The sequence below is a fragment of the Leuciscus leuciscus genome, assembly GCF_965113295.1.
Source record: "Leuciscus leuciscus genome assembly, chromosome: 24".
Classification (NCBI taxonomy): domain Eukaryota; kingdom Metazoa; phylum Chordata; class Actinopteri; order Cypriniformes; family Leuciscidae; genus Leuciscus; species Leuciscus leuciscus.
Window position 1 is genome coordinate 32116887 of NC_138723.1, and position 15084 is coordinate 32131970.

The 15084-nt window shown below is 41.1% G+C and overlaps 1 protein-coding gene and 1 long non-coding RNA gene across 2 annotated transcripts; one reads left to right on the forward strand and one right to left on the reverse strand.

Moving 5' to 3' along the window:
- Positions 1-360: 360 nt before the first annotated feature.
- Positions 361-6424, forward strand: LOC309489827. Its single transcript, XR_014202526.1, has 2 exons — positions 361-3458; positions 3931-6424. It is a non-coding gene; the product is annotated as an uncharacterized lncRNA (long non-coding RNA).
- Positions 5597-14704, reverse strand: lrrc32 (leucine rich repeat containing 32). Its single transcript, XM_082158646.1, has 3 exons — positions 14540-14704; positions 12161-12251; positions 5597-8609 (listed from the first exon to the last, which is right to left on the reverse strand). The coding sequence occupies exons 2-3, from the start codon at positions 12245-12247 to the stop codon at positions 6711-6713; spliced, it is 1986 nt and encodes a 661-aa protein (XP_082014772.1). The 5' UTR covers positions 12248-12251; positions 14540-14704; the 3' UTR covers positions 5597-6710.
- Between the last annotated feature and the right edge of the window lie 380 nt (positions 14705-15084).

Below are 15084 nucleotides of genomic sequence, written 5' to 3' on the forward strand. Positions count from 1 at the left end.
CCATCATAAAAGTGCATCTGCCATCATAAAAGTGCATCTGCCATCATAAAAGTGCATCTATTCATAAAAGTGCATCTATCCATCATAAAAGTGCATCTATTCATAAAAGTGCATCTGCCATCATAAAAGTGCATCTGTCCATCATAAAAGTGCATCTATTCATAAAAGTGCATCTATCCATCATAAAAGTGCATCTATTCATAAAAGTGCATCTATCCATCATAAAAGTGCATCTGTCCATCATAAAAGTGCATCTGCCATCATAAAAGTGCATCTGTCCATCATAAAAGTGCATCTGTCCATCATAAAAGTGCATCTGCCATCATAAAAGTGCATCTATTCATAAAAGTGCATCTATCCATCATAAATGTGCATCTGTCCATCATAAAAGTGCATCTGTCCATCATAAAAGTGCATCTATCCATCATAAAAGTGCATCTGTCCATCATAAAAGTGCATCTGCCCATCATAAAAGTGCATCTGTCCATCATAAAAGTGCATCTATCCATCATAAAAGTGCATCTGTCCATCATAAAAGTGCATCTGCCCATCATAAAAGTGCATCTGTCCATCATAAAAGTGCATCTATCCATCATAAAAGTGCATCTATCCATCATAAAAGTGCATCTATCCATCATAAAAGTGCATCTGTCCATCATAAAAGTGCATCTTTCCATCATAAAAGTGCATCTGTCCATCATAAAAGTGCATCTGTCCATCATAAAAGTGCATCTGTCCATCATAAAAGTGCATCTATTCATAAAAGTGCATCTATCCATCATAAAAGTGCATCTGTCCATCATAAAAGTGCATCTGTCCATCATAAAAGTGCATCTGTCCATCATAAAAGTGCATCTGTCCATCATAAAAGTGCATCTGTCCATCATAAAAGTGCATCTATCCATCATAAAAGTGCATCTGTCCATCATAAAAGTGCATCTGTCCATCATAAAAGTGCATCTGTCCATGATAAAAGTGCATTTTTATGATGGATGCACTTTTATAGACTTCAAAACAGAAATAGCCATTCACTTTCATTATAAAGCTGGGAAGAGCCAGGACATTTATTAATATAACTCTGATTGTGTTCGTCTGAGAGAAGAGTGTCATACACACCTAGGATGAGTTGAGGGAGAGTAAATCATGGGTAATGTTCATTTTTGGGTGAACTATCCCTTTAACTCAGTTTATTTGAATAATTAAGACTTAATATCTTCAGCCATTTTGCTTCTCCAGTAAATGTGATTTCCTGATGTAAGAATCTTTAGATATTCGTGCTGGAAAACAAGTGTGGCACAAACATCAGATCCTCAAGAACACGAGCGTCTGACTCTGATCAGCGGATCGGACTTCAGTAAGACGAGCGCAGGCTTTGTTCATGTTTACAGAAATGCAGTTTCAGGGCTGCGGGGAGAATCTGTGTGTGTGTGTGTGTGTGTGTGTGTGTGTGTGTGTGTGTGTGTGTGTGTGTGTGTGTGTGTGTGTGTGTGTGTGTGTGTGTGTGTGTGTGTGTGTGTGTGTGTGTGTGTGTGTGTGTGTGTGAGAAACACTCGCTGACTCTCATTCTGCTTTAATCGTCGGGATCAAGTATCCGCTTAGTTTCCTTTAGCGTGATGAACACGACAGACAGAGGAATGTGATCATGTGATCCGTGTTGAGTTATTAAGACAAGAGTAATAAACATTCAGACCTTCAGACTGAACACAGATCCTCCTGTGTGTGTGTGTGTGTGTGTGTGTGTGTGTGTGTGTGTGTGTGAGAGAGAGAGAGAGAGAGAGAGAGAGGGAGAGGGAGTGTGTGTGTGTGTGTGTGTGTGTGTGTGTGTGAGAGAGAGAGAGAGAGAGAGAGAGAGAGAGAGAGAGAGAGAGAGAGAGGGAGTGTGTGTGTGTGTGTGTGTGTGTGTGTGTGTGTGTGTGTGTGTGTGTGTGTGTGTGTTGGGCGAGAGATCCAGACAGTGATCAGGACGGGACTTTTACACACATTTCCGATGGATAAACAAACACGAGCGGAATGATTTGTTTATCGTCTGGAGGGAGTGAGTCGGTTTCTGATTACAGTCAGAACTCCTTTGATTTCAGTTCAGCTCCTTGAAGATGAACTAATGCTGATGTCAGTGTGTGTGTGTGTGTGTGTGTGTGTGTGTGTGTGTGTGAGCAGGACGGATTCTGATTGGCTGTCAGTGTTTTCATCGTTCAACAATCGTTCTGAAAGTGATTCCAGTGATGTAGTTTCTCTGTGTCCTTAGCGTTATAGTTGTTCAGCGTAAACTCCGCCCCAAAGCCGATTCTAGAGATTTCATTGGTCCTGCCAGTGCCAGTCACAGTGCTGATTGGCTACACAATCCCGAGCCAATCCTAAACCTCAGCAGTGAACACAGGAGATGCACTGAACTGGTTTGAGGGGGAAATCACTCAACTTACCCCAAAAATTATCCAGTTCCTTCTTTCCTCATTCCTGACAGGGGCGGATCTGACACACACACACACACACACACACACACACACACACACACACACACGATGATGATGATAATGAAGACTGCTATTGTTTCAGAGATTCCACAGAGACAAAGACGCTCTTCAAACATGTGATTCTCTTCTGGTCTCTGGTAGTTACACGTTCATCTGGAAACAAGACTGTCCTACGCATCATAACGACAGGATTTACAGTAATTATATAAATAAAACTGCTGCTATTATGAATGTATAATTGGCCCTGTGCGGCGCGTACACAAACATAACCTGATACAGAAACACATGACAGCTCAGCTCGTTCTCTCGTTCTCTGGATCTCACACACAAGCGGCTCATCGTGCAGATAAACGTGCAGAACCTGTGAGGTCATGATGACATCATCACACGAACACATAAAGCTGACCTTTGGGGTCACGACGAGGTCACGATAGTATTATTCCTGACAGGAGAAGCTACTGAAGGATGAGCAGATAAAGACTGTGCTGGACCTGATGGAGAAGCTCCTGTTACTGCAGACCTGAGGCGACGACACCGCTTAACTGTCAGTCACAGCGACACTACACACTTACACTGGTACAGAAGATCATGTTTCAAGTAAATGCTGTTCTTTTGAACTCTCTATTCATCAAAGGATCCTGAAAAATAAAATGCATGACGGTTTCCACAAAGATATTAACTGTTCAACATTGATTATAATGTGTCAAATCCTCATTTAAGAGTGATTTGTGAAGGATCATGTGACACTGAAGACTGGAGTAATGATGCTGAACATTCAGCTTTGATCACAGGAATAAATTACACTTTACTAGATATTCACATAGAAAACAGATGATTTACACTGGATTATTACATGGCTTGGTTGAACTCTAATGTATAATGTGGTGTGTTATTTCTTGATAACAGACACTGCTAATATAACACACCGTTGCCATGATAAACAGAGCGTTGCTATGGACGCAGGATTCTAACCGTAGAGACGGTGTGGTGAACAGAGGAGTCCTACTGAAGAGATGAGTCCAAGCTTACGACCCCATTAGTATGCCATGACATAATTATAATTGCATTACGAGTTGCGGTAAGGCAGTATCAGGGCAGTATAAACTCAGGTAAAGCTCAGCTAGCACGATCATCGGATAACGTTAGCTGTATGCTATGCTACTATCTAAGCTAACTAAAAAACACAACAACAACGAGAAATGTTTAATTTCATAATCTATAGCTTCGGTTACATACTCGTATATGAAACGTATAAGTTCAAATACATTAATGACTCGTTATAACGTGGTACAAACGTCTTCTATAATAAAGTAATTTTGTATGATTTGTAACCAGGCACTAAAGCGATTACCCATCAAACGTGCTTTGAACCAATCGGATTGCTTGGGTCCTATGCTCGGACTCATCTCTTCAGTAGGACTCCTCTGTTCACCACACCGGAACGGACTATTTTCTTTAGCGGAAGCAATACAATCGTTTTTAAATCAATATTTTGTGTCAAATTATTGATTTATTTGGTAGGTAGCCATGTAATAAGCGGGATAATGTAGCGCGAGGCGGTTGATATAGCGATTACACCCCCTTCAGGCTGACTCAAGACCCCGACGCGAGCCTGTCAACCGCCTCGCTCTACATTATCCCTTACAAAATATTTTGTGATTTTTACTGTATTTTTAATTAAATAAATTCAGCTTTGATCACAGGAATAAACTATAATTTACTATATACCCGCATAGAAAACAGCTGATTTACACTGGAATAATATATAATAATTCACTTTTTTTTTTTACCGTATTCTCAAATAAATGCAGCCTTGAGCAGAAGAGAATATATATAGAGAGAGAGATAAAGCATTTCCTCTTCAGTTTATCATGCAAACTACTTTTGGTATTTTATATTGATGTGTGTCATGATGATTCTGACCTAAAATGGTAATGCTGCAGTAGTGAGGAGGAACACACACACACACACCGACACGTAACACAGACCTTTTATTTAGGAAAACACTTCATAAACAGATTTATAGACATATATATATATATAGTTGAAGCCCTTTTAGAGCAGAGAACAGTGGAAACAGCGGCGGGTCTCTGAGGACTCGGTGTTCCATGTTTGTGTGCGGGCCACTTCCTGTAGCGCTACTTCCTGTTTCAACAGATGATGTCATTGTGCTGGAGACACTGCCAGCCGAGTCACTAATTAGCATGCATTCATTGTTCTAATTATTGATTATTCATGCTGCTTTAATAAGCGTATAAAACACCTAAACATTCTTAAATCAAGACACATTTAGTTCAGCAGCAAAATGACCTCAGATATGAAGTCTGGTTTAAAATGATTACAATTATAAGTGAGTTCATGCTTAAAACAAACAAAATTGGGTCAAAAATACATATAAAATAAATAAGTGCCGATTGAGTCAGAAAAATAACCTTAATTCAACGGCAAAACTATTGTTCTGCCCCCACTGCCCCGATATTTGTTCTTGTTTTAAGCAGAAACTCACTTAATTTGAATAATTAAGACTTAATATCTTCAGTCATTTTGCGTCTCCGTCTGATATATGAAGAGTTCAGGTGCAAAAGCCTCTATAAGTGCCATCTGAAATTTTCTTCTAGAATGATCATTTTTATAAAGCTTGTATATTTAAGTTAAGTAATTTCACTTAAATGACAATTAATAGGTAATTTGCATTGCCATTTAAGTGAAATTATTGAACTTAAATATACAAGCTTTATAAAAATGATCATTCTAGAAGAAAATTTCAGATGGCACTTAGAGGCTTTTGCATCTGAACTCTTCATATCTTGATTTAAGAATGTTTAGATATTCGTGCTGGAAAATAAGGCTACAATATTGAGGAAGAAGCTCGTTTCTTGCGGCTCAGACCACATGTGAGATTCCTAACACACGACGTCTATATAGAAATTTGTATATTGCCTAATTTTACCCAGTAGTTTTCGCAAACCTAAAAGTGATGTCAGCGAGATAGAGCATTTCCTTTTCAGTTTATCATGCAAATGACTTGTTTTGGTATTTTATATTGATGTGTGTCATGATGATGATTCTGACCTAAAATGGTAATGCTGAGATAGTGAGGAGGAACACACACCGCAGACCACACGTAACACAGACCTTTTATTTAGGAAAATACTTCATAAATAGATTTACACAACAGTTGTGGTATAGTTCCTTCATATAGTAGTGGCAGCTCATACATGACGTGTGTGTGACTGTGGGTTGTGTCATGTGTGTGTATAAAGCAGAAGGTCCGTGACTCAGACTGATAGGAGGAAGCTCCTTTCAGTATCGCGTCAAACACAACTCTATTTATATCCGTGGTGATGAGGTGCGCTTCCCTCGACCGGGCTCTCCCGTCTATCTTTATCCTCGCTCATGATATACACACCAGGGTCGAACTTATTCCAGGCTGGAAAATCTAAAAAAAGACCAAACAAATATTGCGGTGTGTGTGTGTCTGTGTGTTTATGTGTGCAGAGCTAAACTCGATCGCCAGTCAAACACGGCTCAGGGTAACTGAGGCTGAGTAAATCATCAACGCCAGGATAGGAAACTGAGCTCAACAACAGGAAAGTGGTGCAGGTGTTCCAGTAAAACGCTTCCTCTATCCGATGACATTCCTTCGGCTAATGCACAACATGCTGTAGATCTCTCTGTGCAGTGCATCTAGTGTTTGCACCGTGTTTTGCATCGGTCAAGGGCGGGTTTGCAATATGCAAACATATCGCAGGTACATTTCACTCCAATACTCACAAATCACAGTCAATAAAGTGCATGCAATATACATCAGAAAGTGTAGTGTTGCTGCCGACTCGTGCGGTTTGAGTCGTGCAAGAGCATCTTCAGGGTTCATGTTTATACAGTGTGTAAGTGTTCAGTTCACTTACATAAAGAAATTGAGTAAACCCTTGAAATTATTAAGTAAAAAAAACGTAGTCCTAATTAAAAAAATTAAGTTATGTGATTTGTGATACTTAATTTTCTCAATTAAGCATGAAGATTACTTAATAATTTTAAGGCAACGGGTTTCCTCAATTTCTTTAAGTCAGCTCAACTAATCACTTTTTACAGTGAATGTTTCGTGCATTTATGCTGGTGCATTTCACATTGAATCTGTTCCTGATCACCCACGCATCCCATACTGAAACCCGGTGTCATGCATGCGGCACTAGTCAGGTGAGAACGCTCTGGTTTCTTTTCCTTCTTTCGTCTTTAGATTCAAGCTTTGATGCCTCTTTTGAACCTGTGCCTCTTTGAGTGACAGAGCTTTAACGTGACGGCCAACGCCAGCGCCATTCCCAGTACAAGCACCACAATCACGCTAATCCACAACACCTTTCCGTCGGCGGACTCGCAGTGCTCCGGCTTCACGGCGCTCACGCTGATCTCCACGCTCTCCGAGTCTCGGGAATACCAGCACGTCGCTCCGGAGAGATCCGGCACCGTGAGTCTCTCCTGCCAGAGAAGCGTGAGGAGGTGCGGGTTCATGCAACAGCTCAACGGGTTCGATCCCACGTATAAAGTTCGGAGCGTTTCTTGCAGCATTACTTCATTAAGCGTTACCAAACTGTTGTTTTGCAGGTTTAATGACTCGAGGGAGGAATCCCCGCTCCATAGGGAGACTCCCGTGAGCCGGTTCACCGACAAATCCAAGGATTTTAGATTCTGGAAAAGAGTGAAGTCAATTGTTAGGGATTGAAGTTGGTTTCCCTTTAGAGAGAGATGGGAAAGAGACGCCTCCAGACCGGAGAACGACGACGGGATGATGTCAACGCCGGGATTCTGGGATAAATCCAGGATTAGCAACGGGCTTCCCTGGAACGATCCCGGTGGAACCGAAAACAAACCGTTTTCCGAAAGGTACAGATACCTTAGAGTCGGGATTGAGGAGAGTTGGACGCAGCCGAAACTCGGAGTTCCCGAAGGAGAAGAAATGCTGAGTTGGTTCTGCTGAAGATGAAGGCTTCGGATGTTGGGAAGCCTGAGGAAAATCCCGGCGTCTAACGTTTGGAGAGCGTTTCCCTCGAGGTGGAGCTCGTGTAACGCGGCCAGCGCGTTCAGCCCGAAGGAAAGGTTCTGGAGATTGTTGGAGCTGATGTCTAGTGTCTCCAAAGAGTTCAGACCGTCGTCCACAGTGAAGCTTTCTAAACAGTTGTTGCTGATGTTTAGGGTTTCCAGCGCAGTCATACTGGTGAAGAACGAGGGAGAAACCGCTTTGAGCTGGTTGAAGCTCAAGTCCAAGTAAAGCAAGCTGGGAAAATCCTGGTGCCTCTTACTGACGCACAGTGAAAGAGGTTTATCAGGATCAGTCAATAGATATCCACCGTCCTTCAGGTTCTCCAGCTCTTCTAATGGACCGGAGCAATTTACACTCCTCAGGAGATTTCTAGACAAGTCCAGGTATATGAGCTTGTTCCTTTGGGGAAGGACGGGGAAGTAGAGGATTTTGTTTTCTCTCAAGTCCAGATACTGAAGCTCGAACTCCTGATCCGATTCGTCGGCCTGGAAGTTGGTCAAGCTGTTTTTGCTCAAGTTCAGCGTCTTGAGCTGAACGAGGTTGAAGTCCGTAATGCATGAGATGGAGTTCATAGACAAATCGAGATCGGAGAGTCCCGTCAAGGACTCGAACGCTCCTTCTTCGATCTCTATGATCACGTTGTTGTGTAAGTCAATGTTCTTTAAAGCTTGAGATCCGTTGAATGTGGATCGGCCTATCTTAGTGATGCTGTTCCCATCCAAAGAGAGGTTGGTGAGAACAGGGGCGTCGTTCAGGAAGAAGTCGCTCATGTCCGTGAACAACCCGTTTCTGGATAGATCCAGTCGGCGCACGGATGCGAGCGTCCCCACGTGTGTTTTCAGAGACGCGTAGAGATCCAGGGAGTTCTCCGACAGATCCAGCTCCTCCAGAAGCCTCATGTCTTGGAAGAGTCCCGGCTGGATGAACTGGATCTTGTTTCCGTGAAGGTTGAGATGTCGGATGGTGGATGAGGACGGCAGGTCTCGGTCCGTGAGGTTCTGGAGGAAGTTTCGGGACAGATCGAGCCGGTGGATGGTGTCCGGGATTTGCTTCGGGATCCGTCTAAGGTTCAGATTGCTGCAGTCGAGGTCCTCCTGGAGCTGGAGAAGAAACAGTGCTGTTAGTCAACATCAGCCAGGGGTTTTTCATTGGGGTGGCTCACACTTATTTGGGTAAAGCTTGTAACACACTTTGGTTAAAATTCCTCAATGGTTGTGTAAAACAACAGCCTCTTTACCTCCTCAAAAACAGCTCTTTTCCCGTTTCAGTGCATGTCTCTTTAAATGATAATGAGGTGCATGTCTCTTTAAATGATAATGAGGTAACCCCCCCCCCCCCCCCCCCTCTCTCTTCCGTGGGGGGTGTCGACACAAGACACGTAAAGTGATGCCTTGGCGGACAGTATACAAACGGCTAAGGGCGGAAATATGCTAATACGGGACAGTCCGTCAGTGTTGTGGGCGGAGCATGAGCATTATGACATCACATTGCTCAGAAAATCCAAACGGCTTGATTATTGAGAGTGTTTAGACTTTTTGAGGATTAAAAAAAAAAGATTTTTTTCATTGTTTGCTGGTTGTGTCCACACACTGCAAACACACATTTGTATGCAAACACCATTTAAAAGTGAATTTTGCATCCGATGAGCCCTTTAAAAAATGACATCAGTGTGTGCCTCAGAGGCTATAGTGATCTCGCACAGAGCAGAATATTATAGTCCAGAGACGTGACGCATATATAACAAATACATGCATGCAGTTTAGACACAGATTTAATCGCCTTTTTTGATTATTCATGAGAGCTACAGCTCCGCCCCTGGTCAACAACACACTGCAAAACAATGCTATTCGTACTTAGTATTTTTGTCTTGTTTCCAGTCCAAATATCAAAAAATTCTTAAATCAAGATGCATTTACTATACGAGTAAAATGCCATAAGATATCATGTCTTGTTTTCTGGGGAAATAAATCAAAATGAAGAGAACTGATGCTTTAAGAAAGTGTAAGGAAAAATGATGTGTACATCGAAGATCTAAAAACTGACGTTTATTACAGCAACGCCGGGGAGAGGAACACGAAGCACCCTCTTCAACTCTTCAACCTGTTATCCTGTTACAGTTTAGCACTCTTAATGTTAATAAAGCTGTGGTCTGCATGTTAATGAAGCGGAGACGCCCCGCTGTCTGAGATGCTTCTCCGTGTCCCATTCTACAATCGGTGACCATTTACTCAGGATGTAATCAACCCAAATGGTGACTTCCTTCATCTCTATGGTGATCAAGCCAATCAAGCTTATCCTAAAATATACATTAGAGTGGAAGCTGGGCCGAAGCAGACCACAGTTTCTGACAAAAGCTAAATTTTCTGAAAAAATATCTTAATTCAAACAGAAGCAAAATATATTTTTAGATAATTTTACTTGTTTTAAGCAACAACTCTCCTATAATATCTCATGGCATTCTCGTACTTTAGTAAATGCATCTTGATTTGAGAATTTTTTGATATTTGGACAGGAAACAAGACAAAGATACTAAGTAAGAAAAGCATAGTTTGCAGTGTGATCCACCACAGGTTAACATGCATGACATTATTCCGCTGTTTCCTGGAATATTTCGACACAATAGAGCAGTTTTCCTGCGTGCCGTGAGACTGACAGCTCTATCTGTGCCATCTATAGGCCACGCTCTTCACTCGGGGCAGGAGTTTCCCTCGGCACCGGGACTAACCCCACATCAGAGGTCGACGAGAGGATGGACACATAATGGAGGTGTTTCATCCTACACACACTTCCTGACTGATGTCCAATCACAGACTTCCTGAACTCATCCTGAACTCATCCTGAACTCTCTGACCTGGCATGAGCAGTTCATCAGAAGTGACGGGATGCTTCTCCATAACATGACTCATTTGGTCTTTGCTAACAAGACTGCACTATAGTTCACTTATGTAAGTGAGGAGAGCAAAATTAAAATAAACTGTGACATAATACCCAATAATTCTTCATACAGTGACTACCAGTAAAATATGATTCAGACACTTTGAGCTGATCATGTTCTGCTGAAGTGTTTTGTCTTTAATTGCTAATTGCTCTTTTTACACACAGACTGAACACAATGAAGCATTGCTTGGTGATTGGTTGAGCTAAACTGGTATTATCTAATTGTGTAGTTAAATTTAACAGCTGACAGATATTCAACATAATTCATGTGTGAGACAGTCTAACAGAAGGACGGACAAAACCAGTCAAATATCAACTGAGAACTGCTCATATTTTATTACCATTTTCTAAACTATAGTGAATAAACTGTGATGATGTGAGAAATGTTGAAGGAGTCTCTAAGTTTTGGTTTGACTGTGTGTGTTAATTAAAGCTAAAGCGTTCTCTAAACCCTGAGTGACGAGTCTCCAGATGTCATGTAGAGCTGTAACATGATTATAGATTTAATGAGAATGTTCTTCTTCAGTGTTTCTGTCTCGTTTTCCAGCACAAATATCTAAAGATTCTTAAATCAAGATTCATTTACTGGAGAAGAAGCAAAATGACTGAAGATCTTGTTTGTGAAAAATGCATCAAAATGAAGTGAGTTTGTGCTTAAAACATTAAGAACTAATAATATCTGCCAGTGTCTGAAGAATCATCTCGATTTCCCTTTGAATGAAGTTTATTTTTCTGACTCTACTGGCAAATATATATATAAGCATAAATTCCCATCATTTTGATCATATTTTCTCAGTAAACAAGACTTAATATCTTCACTCACTTTGTTTCTCCACACTGAAAAAAAAAAGAAAGTCTAAATTTGCTTCATTTTTCTTTTGCAACTTATTTTCTTTGGTAATTCCATTTGTGAAATTACTTTCACAAATGGAATTAACAAAGAAAATAAGTACCTTTAACTCATCCAGTAAAAGGTTGAGTCATTTCTACTTTTAACTCAAAACAAAATCTTCTTTTCCCTTTGAATTAAGACAACTGGTCACACTTTACACTAAGGTTCATTAGTTAACATTAATACATGTATTTACTAACATGAACTAAAAATTAGCAATACATTTATTACTGTATCTGTTAATCTTTGTTAACATTAGTTAATACAAATACAGCTGTTCATGTTAGTTCATGTTCACAAATACAACCTTTGATTTTAATAATTTATTAGTAAATGTTCAAATTAATATGAACTAAGATTAATAAATGCTGTAGAAGTATTTTTCATTCTTAGTTAGGGTAGATAACTAATGTTAAGTAATGAACCTTACTGTAAAGTGTTACCAGATATTTGTTCTTAAAGTTTTAAGCACAAACTCGCTTCATTTTGATGCATTTTTCAGAATGCAAGACTATCCGCTTACTTTAAGTTTGCTTTGATATTTGTACTGGAAAACTAAGTTAGAAACTCATTCTCTGCTGTGCAAGACCACCGCTCTGAGACTCTACAGAAGAGTGTCTATCCAAGCTAAAGTTAGTCCATTTATTCTATTTGAGACTAACAATTGAGATCTCACTAGTGCTTGTTTCTGTCCTACATGTGGACATTTTTGTCTCTGAACAAAGTCCGTTTCACTCCAACTAAAGCACACACACACACACACACCTGATCAGAAGTGAGAGATACTGAGAGATGATCAAACGCAGACGGTGTGACACTCACCTCTCGACAGGCCGAAGCCTCCGCTGGACGTCTGAAGGCCAAGACCGGCTGGACCACGAGCATCAGTATCCAGAGACACGGACCCATGATGCTGCACACACACACACACACACACACACACACACACACACACACACACACAGATGAAGCAGAGCAGGAGACACAGTCATGACGTCACACTGAGCCATGGCACGTCACAGCTTCTGTTTTTAGCTCAGATATGATGTGGAAACATGATCTAGTTTGAACAGAAACACCCACATGTTGAGAAATAGAATAATCATCGTTTCCACATTGTGTTCAATATATATCAGAGAATGACGTTTCAGAACGAGTGATTACTCATCCTGCGCCAATCCAAGACGAGAAGAACCGCAAGATCGGAAACAAAACATTAGTCTCAAGCCAACTCAGCTTTATTTCTATAAAGTAGAGACTCAACAACAGTTCAAACAAGTCAGATCAGAAACTGTGTAAAGATCATATGAAGTTCAGTCTCAGCTACAGCAGCTCTACAGTGCAAACGCATGTTCTTACTCGAGTGCACATCTGAACTCTGGTACATCAAGATACAGTTACTGGAGAAGCAGAAGGGCTGAATATACAGTCCTGTTTCCTGAAAACTTTATCAAAATGAATTGAGTTTGTGCTTAAAAACAGAAGAAATGTCTGCCAATGGTGTCAGAAACATACACTTAATTCAAAAGAGAAAACAGGATTATTCTTCTGGCCTCTTGGGCAGATCTGCTCTGTTTTAAACACAAACTCGACTCATACGCTTCTCAGTAATAAGACTTGAGGAAGAACAGTGGAGATGGCAGTGTAATATCATCATTCAATCCAATAACTTCAGTCATGAAACATCAGCTGTAGTGTGGTTATGTGTCATCTCAGCACTGCTTCCTCAGAAGTGTGTTACCTCAGAAGTGTAGTGTGTGTGTGTGTGTGTGTGTGTGTTACCTCAGAAGTGTTACCCCAGTAGTGTGTGTTACCTCAGAAGTGTGTTACCTCAGAAGTGTAGTGTGTGTGTGTGTGTGTGTGTGTGTGTGTGTGTGTGTGTGTGTGTGTGTGTGTGTGTGTTACCTCAGAAGTGTTACCCCAGTAGTGTGTGTTACCTCAGAAGTGTGTTACCTCAGAAGTGTTACCCCAGTAGTGTGTGTTACCTCAGAAGTGTTACCCCAGTAGTGTGTGTTACCTCAGAAGTGTTACCCCAGTAGTGTGTGTTACCTCGGAAGTGTGTTACCTCAGTAGTGTAGTGTGTGTGTTACCCCAGTAGTGTGTTTTACCTCAGAAGTGTTACCCCAGTAGTGTGTGTTACCTCAGAAGTGTTACCCCAGTAGTGTGTGTTACCTCAGAAGTGTTACCCCAGTAGTGTGTGTTACCTCGGAAGTGTGTTACCTCAGAAGTGTAGTGTGTGTGTGTTACATCAGAAGTGTTACCTCAGTAGTGTGTGTTACCTCAGTAGTGTGTGTTACCCAAGTAGTGTGTGTTACCTCAGTAGTGTAGTGTTACCTCAGAAGTGTGTGTTACCTCAGTAGTGTAGTGTTACCTCAGTAGTGTAGTGTTACCTCAGAAGTGTGTTACCTCAGAAGTGTTACCCCAGTAGTGTGTTACCTCAGAAGTGTTACCCCAGTAGTGTGTGTTACCTCAGAAGTGTTACCCCAGTAGTGTGTGTTACCTCGGAAGTGTGTTACCTCAGGAGTGTAGTGTGTGTGTTACATCAGAAGTGTTACCTCAGTAGTGCGTGTTACCTCAGAAGTGTTACCCCAGTAGTGTTACCTCAGTAGTGTGTGTTACCCAAGTAGTGTGTGTTACCTCAGTAGTGTAGTGTTACCTCAGAAGTGTGTGTTACCTCAGTAGTGTGTGTTACTTCAGAAGCGTTACCTCAGACGTGTTACCTCAGTAGTGTGTTAGCTCAATATGACTTAACCTGAGTGTGTTACCTCAGTAGTGTTACCTCAGTAGTGTGTTACCTTAGTAGTGCATATTACCTCAGTAGTGTGTTACATCAATATTAGTGTTACCTCAGTAGTGTGTTATCTCAGTAGTGTGTTACCTTAATAGTGCATGTTACCTCAGCAGTGTGTTTGCTCTGCATTAGTGTGTGTGTAAGATCAAATATTAGTGTGTTACCTCAGTAGTGTGTTTGCTCAGTATTAGTGTGTGTGTAAGATCAAATATTAGTGTGTTACCTCAGTAGTGTGTTTGATCAGTATTAGTGTGTTTGTGTGTTACCTCAGCAGTGTGTTACCTCAGTAGTGTGTTTGCTCAGTATTAGTGTGTGTGTGTGTGTGTAAGATCATATATTAGTGTGTTACCTCAGTAGTGTGTTTGCTCTGCATTAGTGTGTGTGTGTAAGATCATATATGAGTGTGTTACCTCAGTTGTGTGCTTCTCCAGTGCTGTTCTCTCTCATGCTGCTCTCCTCAGTCTGGCTGAAGCTCAGGACTCTCTCTCTCTCTCTCTCTCTCTCTCTCTGCTCGATACACATCCTGTGAGAAGAATATCCTGCAAATACTCACTTGTTTTTTCCTTCTGAGCTCATGCTTGGGATTGGTCAAATCTGACCGACCTCTCCCTCCCTCTCTCTCTCCCTCTCTCTCTCTCTTTCTCTTTCTCTCTGTTCCTAAAACTCGTTAAACGCGGTTAGTAACTATACTGTGGACTTGTAGTAAATGAACATGCCCCTCATTCGAACACGTTTATCTTCCACGACCTCCTCATGACATGTTATCGTCATATAAGCAGCGAGTGAGTGTGTGTTTGAGGAATGCCCTGTTTCTGTTCAGGTTCAGATTTGCTGGTTTGGAAGGATTTACGCGATAGTCGTTTATTTCAGTTTATTTCTATTCTAATTTCTATTTTGATTGCATTCATTTGTAATTATAATATTTTTTTCACTTTATTGTCTTTTTTTTCCACTT

Coding starts and splice junctions, on each gene's coding strand:
- lrrc32 (XM_082158646.1), bottom strand. CDS start 12,247: ATGGGTCCGTGTCTCTGGATACTGATGCTCGTGGTCCAGCCGGTCTTG. Junction 8,610..12,160: donor AGGCTTCGGCCTGTCGAGAG/GTGAGTGTCACA, acceptor TTTCTTCTCCAG/CTCCAGGAGGACCTCGACTG.